This window comes from Tenrec ecaudatus, chromosome 6, assembly GCF_050624435.1.
Source record: "Tenrec ecaudatus isolate mTenEca1 chromosome 6, mTenEca1.hap1, whole genome shotgun sequence".
NCBI lineage: Eukaryota > Metazoa > Chordata > Mammalia > Afrosoricida > Tenrecidae > Tenrec > Tenrec ecaudatus.
In genome coordinates this window covers 74,540,675-74,563,425 of record NC_134535.1, presented here as the reverse complement: position 1 = coordinate 74,563,425, position 22,751 = coordinate 74,540,675, and the positions used below count along the sequence as shown (strand labels likewise).

At 43.3% G+C, this 22,751-nt stretch overlaps 1 protein-coding gene and 1 non-coding gene across 2 annotated transcripts; both read right to left on the bottom strand.

Moving 5' to 3' along the window:
- Window positions 1-2,422: 2,422 nt before the first annotated feature.
- Window positions 2,423-10,460, bottom strand: LOC142450868 (retinol dehydrogenase 16-like). The gene is made up of 4 exons (XM_075552802.1): window positions 10,148-10,460; window positions 6,613-6,871; window positions 5,337-5,500; window positions 2,423-2,640 (listed from the first exon to the last, which is right to left on the bottom strand). Exons 1-4 carry the CDS (start codon window positions 10,458-10,460, stop codon window positions 2,423-2,425), a joined length of 954 nt encoding a protein of 317 aa, XP_075408917.1.
- A 6,455-nt stretch (window positions 10,461-16,915) lies between these two features.
- Window positions 16,916-17,106, bottom strand: LOC142451958 (U2 spliceosomal RNA). The gene has a single exon (XR_012785051.1). It is a non-coding gene; the product is annotated as a U2 spliceosomal RNA (small nuclear RNA).
- Between the last annotated feature and the right edge of the window lie 5,645 nt (window positions 17,107-22,751).

The following is a 22,751-nucleotide window of genomic DNA, read 5'->3' as shown; positions in this document are numbered from 1 at the left end:
CAGTGGGCAGGCTCCAGCCTGTGCTCCAAAAATGTTTCACCTTTTCCTGACACACTCACCTTACTTCCTTAATTCCCAACCTACATAGCTTTGTGAAAAACAATAAAGCAAAGGAACATAATGTCCAGGAATTTTAATAGCGTTATCAACTCACCAAGCTCAGATCTTCAGAGGTAGGGTTTCAGGTAGAGAGAGTTGCTTAGTGTCAGATTTTGATTTTGAAACCATTGGGAAGAGACTAGACCCTGAAAGACTCATCCTTCCCCTGCCTAGAAACCTTCCGTTATCTTAAAGAAATATATCATCTTTAATGTGGCTTTATTGGTGTTTTATGAGTAATATCACTGAGAACATGAACAAGGCAGTATTCACAGAATGCTAAAGTATTAGTATGTCCATCAAACAAGTTTCAGATTGCATATGTAAATTAGTATCAATTGGATATCATGTTTGGGAAGGGAATTAATGAATATGCTGATCGTGATTACATAATATAGAGACTAAATCTAGTGAGAATAGAATAAACATTGTTCTCTCTGTGGTGCATTTGCCCTGATGAACATGTCTATTTATGTTTTAACTGTATAATTTAAAAGCAAAGCAAAAAAGCAGTGGTCCACTTGTTTCTTTCACCTGAGTCACCATAAGTGGAGATGATAATAAAGGGTGTTGCATGAAATATGAATAAGCAAATGTGCATCGGTGGGTAGAAGAGCAGGGTCCAGCCAGGCCCAGGCTCCACTACCTTGGGTCAACCCTCCAGATGGAAATCCATGCCTCTTCCTCCTTCTGCACAAAGTTTGCCCTGGACATAGGGGCTCTCATCTAACTGTGGTGGTCACCATTAATCACTCGAGAAGTTCTCCCTTGAAACTCCAGAGCTTCTGTTCTGCAAACTACAAAACTCAAGCCCTGTGATAATCAAAACATCTTGTGAATCGTCATGGTAGCAGAAGAAAGATCTCTATATGGAGAGAAGAAGCAAGACTCTGGGTGGCGCCTCTCTACCATGCGCTTTTTCACACACTGGTGGCTGCAGCAGTGTTGTCTTGGTGACCTGCAGCATCTTCTCCAGCCTGTCTGATGAGCCATTAGCCCCTTAGCTGCTCAGCCACTTGCTCTGTCCTACACCAAGCAGCACCCTCAGGCCTCCCTGCACCAGCTGCCTGGCCAGCAGGTTCTCCAAGCTCAGGCCATAGGCAATGATGAGGATACCCCGTCTCCGGGAAGGCTCAACACTTGCCTCTCCTGTGTCCAGCACAGAAGGTAGCACATGTCTGTGAGGCCCACCAGGCCCAGCCCCATGTCTTTGGCCACAATAGAGCCTGAAAGCTATTGTTGGAATGGAACTCTGGCCTCTCCTTTGTTGGCAGGATTATGATGTGTAGTCTCCATACTTTTTCTATTTATATTCATTCCTGATTTTTCCCCCCAGTACAATCATATTGCTCTTTGGCCCATCTTGATCACTCTCAGAGATGCCTTTGATACACTAGTCCCACCACTCCTCAACCAACTCCCAGGTCCACCCTTTCCCTGTGCCCAGCCCTATACACAGTGGGGATCTTTACTCTAGATTGTATACTTCAGTGCTCATCTTGTCCCTTGGTCTACAAGTATTTAGACAACATTAAGTCAATGATTTATACGGTATATTGTAATATATTGTTCAAAAGTTTAAAATTTCCTGAAGACCCAATGCCCTGTTCTGATAAGGTCAATGTACTAAAATGAGTCAAATGTACCTCCCATTCTCTGACTGGAGTTCATCAGACGAAGCACTAGGTAATCAAGAGAATTCTTTTCAGTATACAGTAGGTGTTCAACGAAAGTTAGTAGAATGGTAAAGACTGGGGAACCAGACATGGCTCTCACTTCATTCACTCTGGTATGTGGGGAGAGGCTATGAGCTGGAAGATGAGGGAAGGCAGAGGATGGAAGTGTGACTCATGGAACAGACTCCAGAGAGGATGGTGGTGAAATAAGCTTGGATCCCCTCAGGAAAGGAATCTGAGGTCCTGCCAATGCCTTCTGGACCTTTCCTGGTTTTCTATCTTTGGCGTTCAAAGTTTTTATTGGGGCTCAATTGTCTATAATCTGCAAGGTTGACTGACCTTCTCTAGTGCCTCCAAATTTCAGAATAATTGCTTCAACTTCCAGTTGTTTCTGGCAACAGAACCACTGTAGAGTATCAGGTGCCTAGAGCCCCAAACACATAAAGGCATCAGAGCCCCAATGGGTGCTGTCAGCTTCTGCTGCTTCCCCCCTAATAGTGGAAGAGTCCTGAGTAATAGGGGAGGGGACAACGAAAGTGCCCCTGGTGACTTCAGTGTTCCTTCTCTTTATTTCCCATCTTATTTCTTTCCCAGGCCCTTTCCTCTCAGCACCACAGTCCAGCCCAGCCCACCCCACAGCCTTGCCTTTACAAGGCCTTGGCAGGCCTCGGGGAGCACATGTAGAACAGAGTATCTACCAAGATGGTGGGCATGTAGCTCATGGGAATGTAGAAGAACTTGGCATCCCAGCCAGCCGAGTATCGGGTTCGTGGGTGACAGGCAATCAGCGTGTGCTCCACGCAGTCTGTCACCAACGACAGAGATGTAGAAGACTTCTTGAGAGTCATTTCTATTCCTTTGAGATCTGTCAAGATAAGAAAGGAATTAAATGAATTTACACATCAATCATTTTATTGGGGACTCTTTTTAACAGTTCTTATCACAATACTTACATGCATCCATTGTGTTAAGCACATTTGTACATTTGTTGCCATCATTTTCAAAACATTTTCTTTCTACTTGAACCTTTGGTATCAGCTCCTCATTTTTCTCCTCCCTCCCCCACCCTCCTCACAAACCCTTGATAATTTATAAATTACTATTTTTTTGGTCTTACATTGTCCGATGTCTCCTTTCACCCAATTTTCTGTTGTCTGTCCTCAGGGAAGGAGTTCTATATAGATCATTGTGATTGTTTCTCCCTTTCTTCTCCACCTTCCCCTTACTCTCCTGGTATCACTACTCTCATTATTGGTCCTGGGGGTGGGGGGGTATCTGTCTTGGATTACCTGTATTTCAAGCCCTTGTCTTTACCAGTGTACATGATCTGGTCTAGCTGGACTTGTAAGGTAGAATTGGGATCATCATAGTGGTGGTGGTAGGGAGGGAGGGGGGGGAAGCATTAAAGAACTAGAGAAAAGTTGTATATTTTCTTGGTGCTATACTGCACCCTGACTGGCTTGTCTCTTCCTTGTGACCCTTCTGTAAGGGGATGTTCAAATGTCTACAGATAGGCATTGGGTCTCCACTCTGCACTCCCCCTCATTCACATTGATAATGATTTTTTTTTAATTCTGGTCTTTGATACCTGATCCCAGTGACACCTCATGATCATACAGGTTGGTGTGCTTCTTCCATGTGGGATTCGTTGCTTCTCAGCTAGATAGCCACTTGTTTAACTCCAAGCCTTTTAGACCTCAGATGCTATATCTTTTGATAGCTGGGCACCATCAGCTTTCTTCACCATATTTTCTTATGCACCCATTTTGTATACAGTGATCATATCAGGAAGGAGAGCATCACAGAATGCCAGGGTATTAGAACAAAGTGTTCTAAGCATTGAAGGAGTACTTAAGTAGAGACCCAGTGTCCATCTGCTACCTTAATACTAACACAAATATATGTACATAGATCTATTTCCCTATCATTATATATAAATAGATTTATATATGTACATGCCTGTACTTCAACCTCTATAAATGCCCTTTGCCTCCTAGTGCTCTCCTCTATTAAGGAAGGATGTTTTTGAAGACTGGGGAGCCCAGTCCATGTCCCAAATCTCTTCCATTCTCCCTAGCAGTGCCCTAGCCCTTACACGAAAACACTTCATCACAAAGTCAACTCTAGGATGGCACAAATGAAGGTCTCTGTTAACATTTGTTACATAAACACTTAAAGCCAGCTGTTTCTAACACCAGCTTGCTAGGAGGCCCCAGGTGCCTTCCCTCGCTGGCTTCAGTTGGCACCTCAAAATAATTACGGGGTTCAGATAAATGGTCCCAGGTTTAATCAGGGTAGGCCTTGTCTTGGGATTACCAGTTGACCAGATAGGACTGTATGATCAAGGCTGACTTGCCCCTCCCCCAAAAGAATTTACTTGAGAGGACAGCACTGAAGCTACAGCTCAGGGAGAGGGGCATGCCTGATCAGAGCACACAGGAGCAAATGAATGGGGAGGAAGCGAGAGTAGAGAACATCCTGGCCCACCAAGCCTTGAGGATGAGATCCCTGCTCAGAGCTGCCAATGCACAGAGAGGACCATATGGCCGGTCCCACCAGGAGACATGACATCCCTCATTGACCCCAAAGCCCTCCAGAGGACAACACTGGAGACACAGTTTGGGAATTGCACCCGATCTGACCCTACCACACCAAGGCAAGACACTAAGGGCCTGCAACAGAACAACAAGGGAGCATAGCAAGGAAGTCCCAAAAGAGTACCAAAAATAGACTTTGGGGCCAGGGAATGGCTCCCCATTGAACTCAACTGGAAAACACTCCTAAAGGTCAACAAGCAGACCTTGAACTACTTACAAGATTTTCTCTTTTTGTCATTGTTTTTTGGTTGTTTTATTTTGTTGCTTTATTTAGCTGTCTTGTTTTTGTGCATATTATTCTCTCTAGGTCTCTCTAGATAAGATAGCCTAGATAAACAATCTGGAGGAGAAAACAGCAGGACCAATGGTTCTGGTGGGGACATGTGAGAGGGGGAGGTCGGGCCAAAGAAGTGGTGTTAACAAACCTAGGGACAAGGGAACAACAAGTGATCCAAAATAGATGGCAAGGAGGGTATAGGAGGTCTGGTAGGGCTTGATCAAAGGCAATGTAACCCAGAGGAATTACTGAAACCCAAATGAAGGCTGAGCATGATAGTGGGACAAAAGGAAAGTAAAAGGAAATAGAGGAAGGAAGTAGGAGACAAAGGGCAATTATAGAGTTCTAAATACCGGCATGTACATGTGTAAATATGTTTTTATATGATGATGGGGAAGTAGATCTACATGCATATATTTATAGGTTTAGTATTAAGGTAGCAGATGGACATTGGGCCTCTATTCAATTACTCCGTCAATGCAAGAACACTTTATTCTATTAAACTGGCATTCTATGATGCTCACCTTCCTGACAGGATCACTGAAAATTTAAAAAAAAAGAGCAAGGCTGACGATTTCCACAATGTGGCAGGGTCAAAGCCTGGAGGACAGACCCAGACACAGGTGGCAGGTCCAAGTTTCGCAGACCAGAATCTGCTTCTGTCTGCTCTGTCCACAGCCTACTCACGTGAAGCCAGGAACTTCTCGCCGTAGGCCTCCTTGACCTCAGGGCAGGCCTGGTCCCACACCTCCATGATGCTTTTTGAAACCTTTGCACTGCAGGTCATGCCAGTCTTGAATAACCCTGGCTCAATGACAGTCACCTTCACCCCAAAAGAGTAGAGTTCTCTCCTGAAAGACAGAAAGACACGTGGCGAAAGATTTCAGAAAACCCAAGCAAGCAATCTATAATCCAGGACTTTCATGAGACAGGTTGTATGGCTCAGCAACTTAGGAAGTATAGCAATATTTTTCCCCAATACGTCCACATAATTAGTTCATCAATGCTAAATCTTATTAACCTACAGTGAAGTACCACTGACATATTATCTCACCATATCTCCCCAAAAGCCATTAACACTAAGCCTTGGCCACTTTACCTCCTATGGACTCATCTGTCTACTCCCTGTCCTCTCCTGCCCTACTAAAACCCTGGCCATCTCTCAGCTGAGCTCCAGAACTGTCTGCTAAAGGATCTCTCTGCTCTCAGACTTACCTCTCCATATAAAGCAGCTTCAGGGATCTTCTGAAGCTGGTTTGACCAAGGAAAGTAGCTTTCCTGATTACCCACTTCCATGGGCTTCCACGGCCAACAGCATGAAGTGCTAGTCCCTCCAGGACCCACACACTCTCCTGTGCCCACATCCCCAGATAGCTCAATCAAGCCAGCCTTATCATTTCTACAGGGAGGCCCCTCAGCACTGCCTGGGCCTCAGCTGGTGTAAGGTCCCTAGCCAGAAACCCCTACTTAAAAGTCTTTCTTTACCTGGCTGCCAGGCTAATGCCTCTTTGAAGGCTCCATTCCAATGTAGAGCCCTCCTCTCAATCCAGGGTCTTCCAGTGCTAATTTGGCCTTAAGAATTAAAAGAGAAGACACCAGTAGTCCAGTATTACTTATCCTGACCTCAGCTGTGAGTCTTAAGGCCATTGTCTAAATATTGTTGTCCTAAGACACACAGTGCACTACCAGAAACCCTCAGCAAATGTCTACTCCAGCTCTACTTCATATCACAGGATATATGAAAATGTGCTCAGGAGCCAAATTATCCAGGGCCCCTTCTTCCACACAGAACACTGAAAATTGGTCCCCAGAGAGTGGTCACCTAAGTGCAGAAAGAAGGGAAGACTACAGTGCAGTGCATGGAGGAGTCTTGAAGACCTCCTCCAGCTTTCATTCACCAGACTCTCACGAAGAGAAAACACATCAGGGAAACAGAGAAGGGGCCCCAGTAATAGTCCCATACCTGAGGGAGTCTGAGAAGGCCTCCACACCATATTTGGAGATGGAGTAGCCTCCACCACCTAGGGACACCCGGCCAGCAATACTGGAGAAGTTGACCACACGGCCCCTCGCCTTCCTCACTAGAGACAGCAAGCTCAGAGTCACTTCGATCATCCCCAACAGGTTCACATCCAGAATCGTCGCAAAGTCCTGTTTGGTCAGCCACTCGTTGGGTGCTGTGGGTACAGCTATGCCAGCATTATTCACCAGACCCCAGAGACCTGAGGAAATGGGAAGTAGAGAGAGATCCTGAGACAGGCTTCAAATCAGACACAGTTATAGTCCACACTCACATTCAAACTGAGTTGATTAATGGAGTCCACAATCAGGAACTATAAGTGAAAGGTGTGGAGTTGAAATAAGGGCTTGTCTGAAAGCTGTTACGGTTTTCAGATCTATGGAAAGGAGCTGTAGGTGGGCATCTTTATACCTCAGTGTTTGGCACCCACCAGCCACTAGCGTGGTTTGTTTGTTTTTTTTAAATACTTTTATTGACTCTTAAATCTCTTATCACAATCCATACATTCATACTGTGTGTCCAGCACATTTGCACATATGCCGCCATCATCATTTTCAATGCATTCTCTTCCCACTTGATCCCCTGATATCAGCTCCCCATTTCTTTCCCCGCTCCCCCACCAGCCCTCCTTCACGAACCCTTGATAAGTTATGGATAATTATTTCCCTCTCTTACATCATCCTCCGTCACCCCTCACCCACTTTTCCTTTATTCATCCCCCCTGGGAGGGGGTTCTATTTGATCTTTGTGATCAATTAACCCTTTCTACCCCCATCCTCCCCTAATCCTCCTGGTATCTCTACTCTCACTGTTGGCCCTGAGGGGTTTATCTATCCTGGATTCCCTGCGTTGCTGGCTCTTATCTGTAACAGTGTGCATGTTCTGTTCTAATCCAGTTTGTAAAGTAGAATTTAGGTCATGAGATTGGGATGAAGGAAGCACCAAAGAACTAGAGGGAAGTTGTGTGTTTCATGAATGTCATATTGCTTTTAATGCATGGCAAATGTTTGAGAAAATGCAGTCAATGCTCAACAAATATCTCTTGAGAGAGGAGAGAGGACAGTAAGAACTGGGTTAGGAGATATAAAGGAAGAAGAAAGAAGAGATAAAAAAGGAAAAGGTGGGGGAGAAGAAGGAGAGAAAGTAAATTCACTACATTCCACACCTTGGGAAGTTACAGAACTGGCCTGCATTTTAACTTCTCAGTCAGACCTCCAAACCACTTGCTCCAATTCTCAGGCAATGTCTACTTCTATAGTTCGGTTCACTCTTTGACCTAAGGAACTCAAACCTTCACCCTAGTGTGAATACTCAGGGCATAGCTGGGGAGAAGGGGAGGCCGCCCCATCCTCCCACCATGAACAGACTGGAGTTTATGCTCCCAAAGAGTCACCCTCCCCTCATACACTCTTCTCATCCCTCCTGATAGCTAGTACACACAGCTTTAGGGCAGGTTCCCTGTTAGTGTGGGGAGCAGAGAACAAGACGCAAGGGTACCTGCTAGGGGGGTTGTGTGTCATGCTGGAAGAGAGACACGAGTGTTATGTCTGCTTTAATAGTTCAAGCTGCCTGCTACACAGCAATCAGCCACGTGCTGCTAAGAGAGGACGTTAACGTAGCACTATTACGGAGCATATAGTGGGGAACGATATTAATTATAAGAATGTGAGTGGGCCTTACCTCCAACTCACGAGAGTGAAGGCCTCCCTCCATCCCAGAAACCCAGCCTGCCAGGCTCCTTAATATATGAGATTAAAAGATAGATATATACTCTCTTCCCAGTCTCCACTCCCCACATTAGATGCAGGACAAAAAGGACACAAGACCAAGGATTTGAAATCGGAGTAATATCCCACAGAACTCATGTAGCAGAGGCCGGTTTTTAGGGGAGTTCAGGGTGGGTAACTGCAATAGTTTATTGTGCCAGCCTGACCAATAAACACAAGTAGGATTAACTGAAGGGCAGAGGGATAAATGGCTCGGTGAGCCTCACCTTGCTTGTTCTGTGCCTCAGTTTAAAGGGGTACACTACCTGTGGGATGCCTAGTCTGTGGATTGTGTCACTGTAAGTTGAGGTCCCTTTAAGCCCACACGATTGGAATGTTCATCTCTGGAGCTGGGGACTGACAGTTGATGACAGTTGGGGACCTGCCTTGCTGTTTGCTGCCTGGATATATATAGCCCAGCTCTCTCTACAGAAGAGGACTGGCAACTGGAGGCTCTCAAGCCTTAAAGGACTGCTAGTGTCTCACTGCTTTATAATCTAACTGTTAATTTCTTGTATTTTCTATCTGTATATAATTTAACGGTTCATTTCTTGTATTATATATCTATCTTGATAAATATATTCATATATAATTACTAGCAATCTGGTTTGTCTCTGTAGAGAACCCGGTCCAACATAGTAACGTTTGCACTTGAAATGATTGAGAAGAGCACAAGGTCTCCCAAGACCCCTGCTCCTTTCAGAGATGCATAGTCTTTAATACAACCTCATCTGCTTCCATAAGGAATATTGCTGAGAAAGCAAACTAGTCAATATTCAGAGAGTTTTTTACACAGGTGTTATGTATGCCAGTACCAACAAGTCATTATTTTTTCATTCCATTTTTCCATGAAGTTTTTGAAACCTGCTTAAGTAAAGAAATCATGGACCAACATGCCAGCATCTAAACGATCTTGAGTACTGTCAATATCAGAGGGGATTTGGTGAGGAAAATGCTGATACCAGGATACCCAACAGAGCTGTTAACTCTAGTGGTTCGAACAGAGAGACTGCTGTTCTCTCCTTGTTTGTTTTCTTTTCTACAAAGTGCAAATCTATAACCAGAAGAAAGAATCGAATCATCTAATTGTTGTTACCTACCATCTCTTCGCCATACCTTAAATCACCAGAAATTAAGTGGGCTGATCTTAAGGTCGTAGAGAGAGAGAGCTGTGCAGCACAGATCTGAACGGGTACCCTGGGTGAGACTGGAGCAGGATTCCAACTAGCCCAAGCCCTATCGCCCTAGGTCTCCCTCAAGACTGAGCTCTAGGCTAGAACTCTCCTCCAGTCTGTCCTGGACAAAGGCTGCTCTTACATCATTTGAATGGTTAACAACCATGGTTTCAAAAGTTCTGCAGGAAAACTCTGGGCCATAGCTTACCAAATTTATTTGTCCTACCGTGCCTTTCAAAAAAAATTTTTTTAATTCTCAGCACCTGCCTGGCAATTAAAAGCTTTTGTATTGTATTAGCCCACAATCCAGGATTGAGTGGAGGTATCTGCTCTTGCAGCATGCCACCCTCCCCTAATCGGTCCAGTATCCCCTGGGGGTGGGGGGGGTGGAGTGCTCTAGAGCTTCTGTTCAGGAAACTCCAAAGTTCAAACCTGTGAAAATCAAAATATCTGTGGGACCTTCCTGAGTAGCAAGAGAAAAATTTACCCTTCACAGATAAAAGAAGAAAATAGACACAAACAGAATGTGGGTAGTACCTTTGTCCCCCACACGCTCCTTCACCCACTGGGTGGCTGCAACAATGCTGTCTGTCTGAGTGACATCCATGATCACTGTCTCCAGCCTCTCTGATGTCTGGCTCCTCAGCTGCGTTGCACTCTGTTGCGACCTGCATGCAGCCAGCACCTTGAAGCCTCGAGCATCCAGCTGCCTGGCCAACAGGTTCCCAAAGCCAGAGCCACAGCCCGTGATAAAGACATACTTCTCTTGGAGGTGGCTCACCACTTGTCTCTCCCAATACCCACGCAGAAGGTAGTACAGGCCCAAGAAACCCACCAAGTAGAGCCACATGGCTTTCCCAGGGAAAGGCGACAACGAAACTTCAACGAGGCTAAGATTCTAGCCACTCCATCCGTAGCACTGCGTACTGCTCCCAGTTTCTCTGTGGTGGAGTCTCCGTACTTTTCCTGTTTATATTCATTCTTGAATATTTTTGACTCCAATCCAATAGACTTGTATAAATACCATTGACCCTCCCAAGTCCCACCTTCCCACGTGACTTCCTATGTCTTTCTCACATCCCATGGCAAAGTCCACTCCACACCAGTGCTCGCTGTAGAATAAATGTCACATTCTGTGTCTGTAAGACTTTGTCAGGGCCTCTGGTCACTGACCTGGGATGTGAATGGCCTTGCTATCAAATAGGGTGCATTAGACAGTGGATAAATGCAGATGTGGTTGCATTAAAATTTAGTATCAAGGGACCGTGTTGAAAAAGAATGTTTGAAAACTGATTGTGGTAGTAAATGTACAATTCTGCTCTATGTGATTGAACTATGGAATTATTTAACATATGTATTAATCCCAACCAATAAAAATTTTAAGAAAGAATCATAGTAATAACTACTATGAAAAATGTACCTCAAAAAAATTAAGACCTTATCATTCATCTCCATTTTGACCATATAAAATTTTTTCTAGTTTGTATTATTTTCTACTTTCTTTTGTTTTGGTTTTAAATAATTTTATTGGGGGCTCTTACAGATATTATACCAATCCATAAATCAATTATATCAAGCAAACTTGTACCTAGGTTGCCATTATCATTTTCAAAACATTATCTTTCTATTTCAGCCCCTAGTATCAGATCCTCTTTTTACCCTCCACCCCCTCGGGAATCATTAAGAAATTATAAATTATTATTTTCTCGTACCTTACACTGTTTGCTGTGTCCCTTCACCCATGTTGCTGTTGTTCATCCCCCTCGGGGTGGGGTTATTCATCCATCATTGCTATTGGTTTCCCCTTTCTCCCCCTTTCCCACCTCCCCTACCCTCAGGATATCTCTATTTCAATTACTCTTTCTGAGGGGCTTATCTGTCCTGGCTTCTGTGTGTTGAAAGCTCTTTTCTGTACCGATGTACATATTCCAATATAGCAAGATTTGTGAGATAAAACTGGGGTCATGATAGTAGGGGGAGGAAACATTAAAGAACCAAAGAAATTTTGTATGTTTCATCAGTGCTATACTGCACTCTGGCTGAATTGTCCCTTCCTTGTGACCCTTCTGTGCGGGGATGCCTAATTGTCTACAGACGGACTTGGGGTCTCCACTCTGACCCCTCTCCTTCACATTGATAAAAATTTTTAATCTTCTGATACCTGATCCCATTAATACCTCATGATCACACAGACTGTTGTGCTTCTTCCATGTGGGTGTTGTTTTCCTGCAAGATGGCCACTTGTTGAACTTCAAGCCATTAAGACCCCAGATGTTTGTTTAATCGTTTCACTGGAGGATTTTATAGTTCTAATCACAATCTGTACATCCATCTATTGTGTCAAGCACATTTGTATATATGTTGCCATCATCATTTTCAAAACATTTTCTTTCTACTTCAGCCCTTGGTATCAGCATATTTCCCCCCACCCCTTCCCTCCCTCATGAATCCTTGATAATTTATCATTTTTTTCCATGTCTTAAACTGACCCCTGTCTCTCTTCACCCTGCAGAGCATCTGCACTATTAAAGAAGACAGGTCTGTAGGGGGGGTTGTTTGTTTTTTCCTCTTGTCTTTTTCTCTTTCCTTTTCTTTCTTCAACCGTATGTTTTCTTATTGTTCGGACAAGGACATGTATGGTTTGCCTAATTACATGGGTTGGAGCATGGCAGGGAAGCCCGGGAGAAGGCAATGGCCCCAGAAGGTAGAGGGGGAAGAAGAATTTGGGGAGAAGGGTGTGGTGAGCAGATGGGCCTTGAGCCTCAGCTCATACCTTCCCTCAATATAAGAACATTTCATTCTAACAAATTGGCATTCTGTGATGCTCACCCCACCACACACATGATCACTGAAGACAAAATGGATGCATAAGCAGATATGGTGAAGACAAAGGATGGTGCCCAGCTATTAAAAGATATAGTGGCTGGGGTCTTAAAGGCTTGAAGTTAAACAAGCAGCCATCCAACAGTGAAACAATAAGCCCACATGGAAGAAGCACACCAGCCGATGAGATCATGAGGTTTCATCAAGACTGGGCAACAGGTATCAGAACATTTACAACAAACAGTAAACAAACAAAAAATGCATTGGTGAGAATGGAAGGTGGTTGGAGCAGAGACCCAAAGCTCATCTATGGACAATGGAACATCCCCCCACAGAGGGGTCACAGGGAGGGGGTTGAGTCAATCAGGGTGCAGTAGAGCACTATTGGGTCATGCAATATACCTCTGATCCCTTGAGGCCTCCTCACCCCCTGCCCCCCACCCCCTTTATCATTACCCCAGTGCTGCATCCCAATCTACATTAGATGGGAGCATGTACATAGGTATTGGCAAGAGATAAAACTCACAGCACATGGAACCCAGGAACAGCAATGGGAACAGAGATACCAAAAGAGTAGGGAGAGGTGGGGATGGAGGGGACCACTGATCATAATGAATGATATATAACCACACACCCCCATCCAGGGGGAAGAACAGAAACCAGAGGAGAAGGAAGACAGCAGTTGGTGTGATATTTGAAAATAACTAACCATCTTTAAAAAATGAAAAGAAAATAATTAATAATCTGTAGTCTATCAAGGGGCTACAAGGGTTGGGGGTGGGGGAGGGAGAGGGGGAAAGAGTTGCTGATCTTAATGGCTCAATGGAAAGTAAATATCTAGAAACGAACGATGGAATATATGTACAAATATGTCAAGTACAATCGATGTATGGATTGTAACAAGGTCTAAGAGCCCCCAATAAAATGATTATTTTTTTAAAAGACAGAAAAGAGGGCACAGGGGACTCAACTCTATTCTCGGGGAAAGTGAGAAGGGGTAGAAACGTCTCCAGTTTACTTACCAAAGAGTTTTTGTAGGTCTTGAGGCATGCAAGCCTCTTGTCAATCATATACATCAAACAAATGGGCAATGCACTAATCTTGATATTCCAAGCCTTCAAAGGGAGTACTCAAAAGGAGCACAAAGCATACAAGAGACAAGGGGTGCAAACACTCCTTAAGATAAGGGACAAAGGGAGCAAATGCTCTTACAGATACATACTTAAACTGGATAGGTGAGGAGCCAGGGGTCTGTAGGAGACAGCTTTATCGAAGCATTTATGGGGAGCAGGTGTGCATCTGTGAGGTTTTTTTCCTTGCTAGGGGTTAGAGAGGAAGGCCACAGAAACTGGTGTAATATTGAAAACAGATTACAAGGACAGAGATATGGGAAACAAGTGCAAAAGTCGTTTTCTCATTTCAAAAAAGGGAAAATGTCGATTTTTTAAAAATCATTTTATTGGGGGCTCATACAAATCTTATCACAATCCATACATACATAAATTGTGTAAAGCACATATGTACATTCATTACCCTCATCATTCTCAAAACATTTTCTCTCCACTTAAGCCCCTGGAATCAGCTCCTCATTTTCCCCTCCCTCCCCTCTCCCCGACCTCATGAATCCTTGATCATTTAGAAATTATTATTTTGTCATATCTTACACTGTCCAACATCTCCCTTCACCCATTTCTCTGTTGTCTGTCCCCCAGGAAGGAGGTCACCTGTAGATCCTTGTAATTGGTTCCCCCTTTCCAATCCACCCTCCCTCTACTCTCCAAGTATCGACCCACACACACCTGGTCCTGAAGGGATCATCCATGCTAGATTCCCTGTGTTTCCAGTTCCTATCTGTACCAGTGTACATCCTCTGGTCTAGCCAGACTTGCAAGGGAGAATTCGGATCATGATAGTGTGTGGGGGCGGGGGAGGGGGGGAAGGAAACATTTAGGAAGTAGAGGAAAGTTGTATTTTTCATGGTTGCTACATCGCACACTGACTGGCTCGTCTCCTCCTCAGGAGCCCTCTGCAAAGGGATCTCCAGAGGCCTACAAATGGGCTTTGGGTCTCCACCATGTACTGCCCCCCCTCATTCACTATGATATGATTTTTTGTTCTGATGATGCCTGATCCCTTAGACACCTTGTGATTGCACAGGCTGATGTGCTTCTGCCATGTGGGCTTTGTTGCTTCTGAGCTAGATGGCCATTTGTTTACCTTCAAGCCTTTAAGACCCCAGACACTATATCTTTTGATAGCCGGCCACCATCAGATTTCTTTGCCATATTTGCTTATGCACCCATTTGTCTTCAGTGATCATATCATGGAGGTGAGCACACAATGATATGATTTTTTGTTCTTTGATGGCTGATAATTGATCCCTTCGGCACCTCGTGATCACACAGGCTGGCGTGTGTCTTCCATGTGGGCTTTGTTGCTTCTGAGCTAGATGACCGCTTGTTTACCTTCAAACTTTTACGTTCCCAGACGCTATATCTTTTGATAGCCAGGCACCAACAGCTTTCTTCACCACATTTGCTTATTCTTCCACTTTGTCTTCAGCGGTTGTGTCAGGAAGATGAGTGACATAGAATGCCAATTTAATAGAAGAAAGTTTCTTGCATTGAGGGAGTACTTGAGTGGAGGCCCAATGTCCATCTTCTACCTTAATACTAAACCTATAAATATATGCATGTAGATCTACTTCCCCATCCTCATACATAAATATATTTGCATATGTACATGTCTTTATCTAGACCTCTATAAATGCCCTTAGCCTCCCAGCTCTTTCCTCTATTTCCCTTGACTTTCCTCCTGTCTCAATCTCATGCTCAGTCCCTACCAGGGTTTCAGCATTTCCTCTTTGTTACATTACCCTTGATCACACCCTACCAGGCCTCCCACACCCTCCTCACCACCGATTTGGATCACTTGTTATTCCTTTGTCCCTGAGTTTGTTAACACCACTTCTTTCCCTCCCTGCCCCTCTCCCATGTCCCCCAGAACTCTCAGTCCCATTGTTTTCTCCTCCAGATAGTTCATTCAGACGGTCTTATTTAGACAGACTCGCATGCCTATACTCTTAATCCTTAAACTGACACCAGATTAGGTGAGACTACCACAATCAATTTCCCAAATGGACGAAAATGTCGACTTATAGTTAGTTCATTCCACGAAGTCAGATTGTTAATCACACTTTCTACTTGGAGGTTCAGAAAAGATAGCATAACAAGGACAAAAAAAGGCCTGATTTGTGGCAGACAGGGGACTGGTTTTGCTACAACGACAGCACACCTGCTCACGCAGCCATCTCAGTGCTCTGGTTTTTAGCAAAAAACAGCGTGCTCTCTTGCCCCATGAACCTTACTTTGCCCAGCTGACAGACTAACCCTTCGTCCTTCAATCCTCAGCCCTGATCCTTCCCTCAACTGGAGACTTCCAGGGCTAACTTGGCCCAAAGCCTCACACGAGAACAGTATTTTGGAACAGAGCTCGTAGGTCAGGAAGCAGTTGTTGTTCTAGGACACATTGGATGCTCATACAATTCCTAGAAGATATCTGTTGAATGCAGTCAAATGGGTGCCCCACCTCCACATTCTCTGAAGGTGAATATCACGTGTTTTGGTGCTCACGAGACAATGCGTCTGTGATCTAATTCTGCCTCAGTTCTCAGGCAGGACTTGTTTTATGGGGCAGGGATACACCTTACACTCAGAACATTGAAAGATGGTTTCTAGTGAATGGTCACCCATAGAAGTTGCTCATTGTGGGTACCCAAAATAGCGGGCAAGAAATTCGCATCCAGAGGCTTGTGGCACTTCCACTCGTATTTAGAGGCAAAAACTATAGCGTAGGGTTTCAAGAAGGCAAGGTCCTGATGTGGAAGAGCGGAACCACAGGGAAGTGAGGGTAAATCCCTCTGGAGACATCCACCAGTGCTTGACTAAGCACAGCAGTTTGAGATCAAACAATGGAGAAGTGAAAGTGTTGATCCCCCCCAAAAAGATCAATAGTGTCTCAATGCTGGGGGTCAGAGGGAATAACTTGGGTTTCACCAAAATGGAAGGCAGTGAAAAACTGTCCAGGTTGCCAATTGAGGTCTAAAAATGGCATTGCCCTAAGAGAAAGATCAATCTTGCAAAGAACAGTTTAAACAAAGCTAAAATTTTCCTCTACTGCCTTGTGTGATCTACCAGTACTTCACCAGCTTGCCAGAACACTGAAAACTCCTTGAAGAAAGATAATGCCAGTAAGATCCTGTACAACTTTGATGCACATTATCAGGAATTCAAGCAAAAACTGCTCAGTATCCTAAAAACCACTTTTAAAGAATTTCAGATAAGAAGCAAAGAAAGAGAGGTTTAAAAAGTAGAGATCATTGAAACAGATACCCAGCTGAGGCCAGTATTGCAGTTACTAGACTAGAGAAAAGCCGGAGAACTTTACCAAAGAACTTCCTTTTTCTTTCTTTTTTTTTTTTTTTTTTTGTGCACCGTTCCTGGAGGTACTGCAATACCAGGTCGATGCGTGGAGTGGACGGAGCGAGCTCCTATTCCAACTCCCTGCTCCAAAAATCCATTTAATATATTGTCCTCGGATAGAGGACGTATCAGATATTAAACTGATAAGAACAGATACTACACTTGATCTTAGCCAAAAGGCCGAGAAGCGATAGAACTGCCTTTTTCTAAGAGTTAAATGAAAGCTAAAACGGAATCCATTGATTTTCAACAAATGGGCCAAGCTCATTCATGAGGAAAGAACAGTCTCATCTACAAATGGTACTAGGAAAATTAGATATTCGCATGCAAAAGAATAGGGTTGGATCCTTACTTACTATACCATATACAAAAATTAGTTCAAATGGGTTAAAGAGATGAAAATAAAAACAAAAATTAGGAAAATAAGGAGAATTGTTTTATGACATTGAACTTACTTGACAGTGGTTTCTTTAAAATGATATCAACAGCATAGGCAACAAAAGAAAAAATAGATAAGTTGGACTTAAGAATTTTACATTTTTGTGCATCAAAGGATAATATCAAGAAAGTAAAAAAGTGAGACATATATCAAGAAGGCAGACTAGGCAGGCACCCTCTACCGACCCTGTTCATCAAAGATGTAAGAGACCAAGGGAAACAGATATAATTGGTAGTCCTGGAATTCTGAGCTTCAGAGGAAAATAAAAAGAAGTGTACTGAATACCAACTAGGAGAAGCTGAACATAAGTGGTCAAAGAGTAGACAGATGGGTGAATTGTTGTCTGGCCTGACTTGGCACAACCATAATCAGCTCTGCTTGCTTAGGACCAGGACAAGCATCCACACCAGTGACTGACAAAAAGAAAGGCAGATGCTCATGTTACCCACATTTTTCTGGTAGTAGCCAGCCCTCAACCTCACCCACCCAGCAGTCAGCTAAACCTTGCCCTGCTCTGACTCAGGTCAAAGCAGCATCCTTAAGGATGGGCTCCCAGTACACCACCCTGTTTCTGAAGGTGCATGAGCCCCACCTCATCAGACAAGTGACATGCCCCTGCTCCCAGCTGTCCCCAGACCTAAAGGAGCCCCTTTCCAGGAACAAGCACGTGACTTAAACCGTTGCGTGAACTTCCAAATCAAGTCCCTTAACCCAGATAACAGGTAGGAGGCAATCAATCTAATCGGAGTTTCTCATTCCCTACTCCATTAGCTCCTTAACTGATAAACGGGGCCAAGCCATACTGGGTACCCCACTCCTCCACATTTTTCTCCTGTCTGGGTCCTGCCCCATCCTGATTTTCTCCTTTCCTTTTTTAATTTGTCCTTCCCTTATTTTTAATCCTTTATTTCTCTGATTACTTTCTCCTATTTCTCTTTTCTTCTTTTCCATTCCCTCCTTCATTCTGTTTTTTTCTTTACTATTCTTTTTCACTTTCCTGTTTCCCCTCCCACGCCTGCTCCCTACTCTTTTATGTTGCATTTTCCTCTTTCTTTAGTTCTCTTTTCTTTTTCTCTACCATTGTTTTTACTTACTTTCCCCCTCCTGTTTGATTATTACATTCTTTTTCCTTGATCTTGACTCTCCCTTAATTGTTTTTTTCAGTAAATTTTGTTTTGTCTTTCTTTTAATCTTTCTTGTTTTCCCTTGTTACACTTGACTGAAATCAGCAACCATGCCCACATGAGTCAACAACACCGCTATCACTTGCAGCAGCGCGAATGGACAAGAGTCCCACTCTTCACCACCTTACTGTCAAAGAATGGGTGAAAACGCCATTAAAGCTTGGAATGACCTCTCAGGGAAGTCAGAAGAATGACAGTAAGCTACTTTCAACAGATAGAAATATTAAGAAAGCTGCAGACAAAATAAAACACAAAGAGGGTGGAGGGACTTTAAAAAATCCAAGAAACAAATGAACAAAAACAAATAAAAAATCAGAATCCATACAAAAAACACCAAATAGAAATCCATAGGCTTAATATTAAGGTTTCAGAATTGGATGATGCACTTTAAAAAGCAAAGGGTAGAACTATATCAATGAAAAGCCAAATTGGTGAACTTGAAGACAAGGCTCTCAATAATAATCCGCTCAAGCAGCGGTTCTCAACCTGTGGTCGCAACCCCTTTGGGGTCGAATGATCCTTTCACAGGGGTGGCCCAGTTCATAACAGTAGCAAAATTGAAGTTATGAAGTAGCAACTAAAATGTTATAGTTGGAGGGGTCACCACAACATGAGGAACTGTATGAAAGGGTCGCGGCATTAGGAAGGTTGAGAACCACTGTACTAGAGGAACAATGAGAAAAGAACAAAAAATACAAAGCAGGTCTAACAACTTATATGTGATTAGAATTCCAGAACAGAAAGAAACAAACAAAAGCACAGAGAAAATGGCTGAAGAGTTGTTGGGGAAAAAAATTCCCTACGCTCATGAAAGATGAAAAGACACTTTCAAGAAGCAGAATGAACCCAATAAGATGGACTTCATAAGAAAATCACCACTAATATCATAACCAAATGTTTCAAAACCAAAGACAAGGAAAGAATTGCTCTCAGGAAACACAAAAAATTGCCTGCAAGAAAGAATCAGTAAGACTAAAACCTGGTTTCTCAGCAGAAATCATACAGGTAAGAAGGCAAGAGGGTGACATATATTAAACTCTGAAAGAAAAAAAACCCTCCCAGCCAAAAACCATATACTCTACAAACTTGTCCTTCAAATACAGCAATAAGAGCAGGACATTTCCAGAATGATAGTTTAAGATCGTGTGTCAATTTAGCTGGGCCAGTATCAGTGGTTTGGCAGTTAAGCCTAGTAAACTTCCATGATGAAATTCCCTTTAGGAAGTGACCTGTTTCCAATATAAGTAGACACTGTGGAAAATCTTGCTTGATTTGGGGGCTCTGAATCCTTCAACTGGCTTGACGCTCTACTTCTTTGGGCTTGCACCTGCTGTACTGTCTGTCAATTCCGGGGGTTGTCAAGCAGCCTTTCATCTTCCTGCTGACCTTGGGCTCATCAGCTGCAAAAGTCAGGAGAAGCCTCGAAAATGCCATCTGACCCACAGAATTAGAACTTGCCCAGATTTGGAACTTAACCACTTCTACAACTATGGGAGCTATTTTCTTGATATAAATTTATATACACACAGTGCATTTCTACCATTTGCTTTAGTTACTCTACCCACTTTTCTCTCTTTCCTGTCTTTTTAAAGACCTTTTGCTCTCTTCGTGAATGATGTTCTTGATGTCATCCTCTAGCTCATCAAGCCTTCTGTCATTAATGTTCAATGCAGCAAATCTGTTCTTGAGATACCGTGCTCGATCTCAGTGTGGCTGCATGTGGCTTGCCAAGAGGAAGGTGAAAGCAGAAAGAGGGGCTCTTGCAGGTCTCAGCAAGTCTCCCTGTGGCTTGTCAACAGGAAGACACAGACTGAGAGAGAGAGGAGGTTCCCAGAATCCTCGTGAGAAACCCATGCCACCAAGAGACATCATCAGGATGTGACCTGACTGATAGGCTAGACTCCACCCCTACGCTTATTTATCTAGTCGACATGAAATTATGTAAGTGCCACAGATGTTCTCGAAATTTTGGTGCAATATACTCAAGGTCATATTTTGGCTCTTATGGGCTTGTTTTAATTTTCTTAAGCTTCAACCTGAATTTACATATGATCAATTAATGATCTGTTCCACAGTCAGCTCCTGGTCTGGTTTTAGTTGCTAATGTGAGCTTCTCAATTATCTCTTCCCAGAGATGTAGTCCATTTGATCTCTGTGTATTCCATCTGGAGAAGTCCATTTGTATTGTTGAAAAAGGGTATTTTGTGATAAAGAAGTCATTGGTCTTGCAAATTTTTATCATGTGATCTCCAGCTTCATTCTATCACCAAGACCATGTTTTCCAACTACTGTTCCTTCCTCTTTGTTTCTTACATTTGTATTCTTGTCACCAATAATATCAATGCATCTTGATTTCATGTCTGATCAATTTCAGCCTGAAGAAGTTGGTAACTTCTGCATCATTAGCTTTAGTGGTTGGTGCATAAATTTGAATGACCGTTTTAGTGATTGGTTTTTCTTGTATGCAATCCAATTGCAGTATGTGTGCAGCCGCAGCAAGCACTCTTGTGTGCAATCCTATCACAGAAAGCATTGTACTTCAAGACAGATTTTGAAATGTCCTTTGTGAGGATGAATGTGTTACCATTCCTCGAGTCTAGAACCTTTCATTCCCCACATAGTAAGCCACACGACATTTATTGCCTGTCCATTTCAGTCCACTGTTGTTGTTGGGTGCCATCGAGTCTGTTTTAAATCCTAAACAAAAGGGGAGATGTGCAAACAGAATTTCAAATTCTCATGGACTTTAGCTGCCCAGAACCATGGAGGCTGAATGAACCCCTGAAAATACTATCCTGATATAGTCTTTAACCTTAAACTAAATAGCCCCTGAAACTATCTTAAAACGAAACCACAGTTTAGCTGAACTAGTGAAAAGATTGACCTTGAGCATGTGCTCTTTTAAAAATTATCTACATGGGATCAACTTGAAAACAACTTGGAGATTAGATAGATAGGAATGGTCTTGATTACCTGGTATTGGAACCCTAATGGCACTGTTGGGTCAGTGTTGGACTGTTAAACCCAGTGCCAGCAGTGCACACCCACCAGCTGCTCCAGGGGGTCGGGGGCGGGGTGTGTGTTAGGCTATCTGTTCCTATAAAGAGTTACAGCCCTGGAAACCTGATCGGATCGCCATGACTCAGAATCTACTCAATAGGAGCAGGTTGGGCTACATCAGCAATGCCACAAGAGGTAACCGTAACAAACAGAACTTTATTCGTTCACCGTTCAGAGGCTAGAATTCCATAATCAGGGTATCATTCTCTCTCTACGGGCTCTGGGGAAAGGTCTTTGTTTCTGTTCAACAGCTGTCCACGTGGCATCCTTTGGAGAATTCCATCTCGCTTGGCAGTAACCTTCCCCTGAGAGCAGGAGGTTCTCAGCCTAGGGACTCTCTGTAGCCAAAGGACACACTCAGCTCCTGGCTCATCTTTCTTAGTGGTTCTGAGATCCCTCCTTCTCTGCTCACTTCTCTCTCCTTTTATCTCTAGTAAGATAAAAGGTGATGCAGGCCACACACCCCAGAAAACACCCCTTTCATCAGACCAGGACTGTGAACTATGTAAAGGCAACAGACTGGCTGCTCACATCAAAGCACATCCTGGGGGTGATCACATCAATACATAACTGTTCAAATCACTGAGAATCATGGTCCAATCAGGCCAACACATATTTGGGGGAATATAATTCAGTCCATGACAAAAACCTTAAGGGGCAGTGAGTTCATGCCCATGAGGGAGGAACAACAGAAAAGAAATGTAGAATGGTGGCACAACTTGAAGAATGTAATTGACGTCACTCAACTGTACATACAGAAACTTACACTGGTATAGGTTTCTGTTCTCAACAACAACAAAATAAACAAAATTTAGGGAATGGAAATGAACTGAGGGAAAAACTGACAGAAACAAAAGGGAAATTATTCAAATATGCAATCACCATTTGGATATTTGAAACATCTCTTTCAGTAATGGATAGATGAAGCAAAAGCTAATAATAACAATGACAATAAGATTAGCTATATAGAAAATGTAGACAATATGATTTTAAAGTTCAATCTAATTTATATAGAGAAAGAACGCTATTTACATTCTTCTCTATTTAATATAGAATCTTTGTAGACACCAATCATATGCCAGCCTATAAACCATAAAGCCTATAAAACTGCTAAAAAATTCCAAGGGATACATTGAGCCCAAAGTCAAAAACAA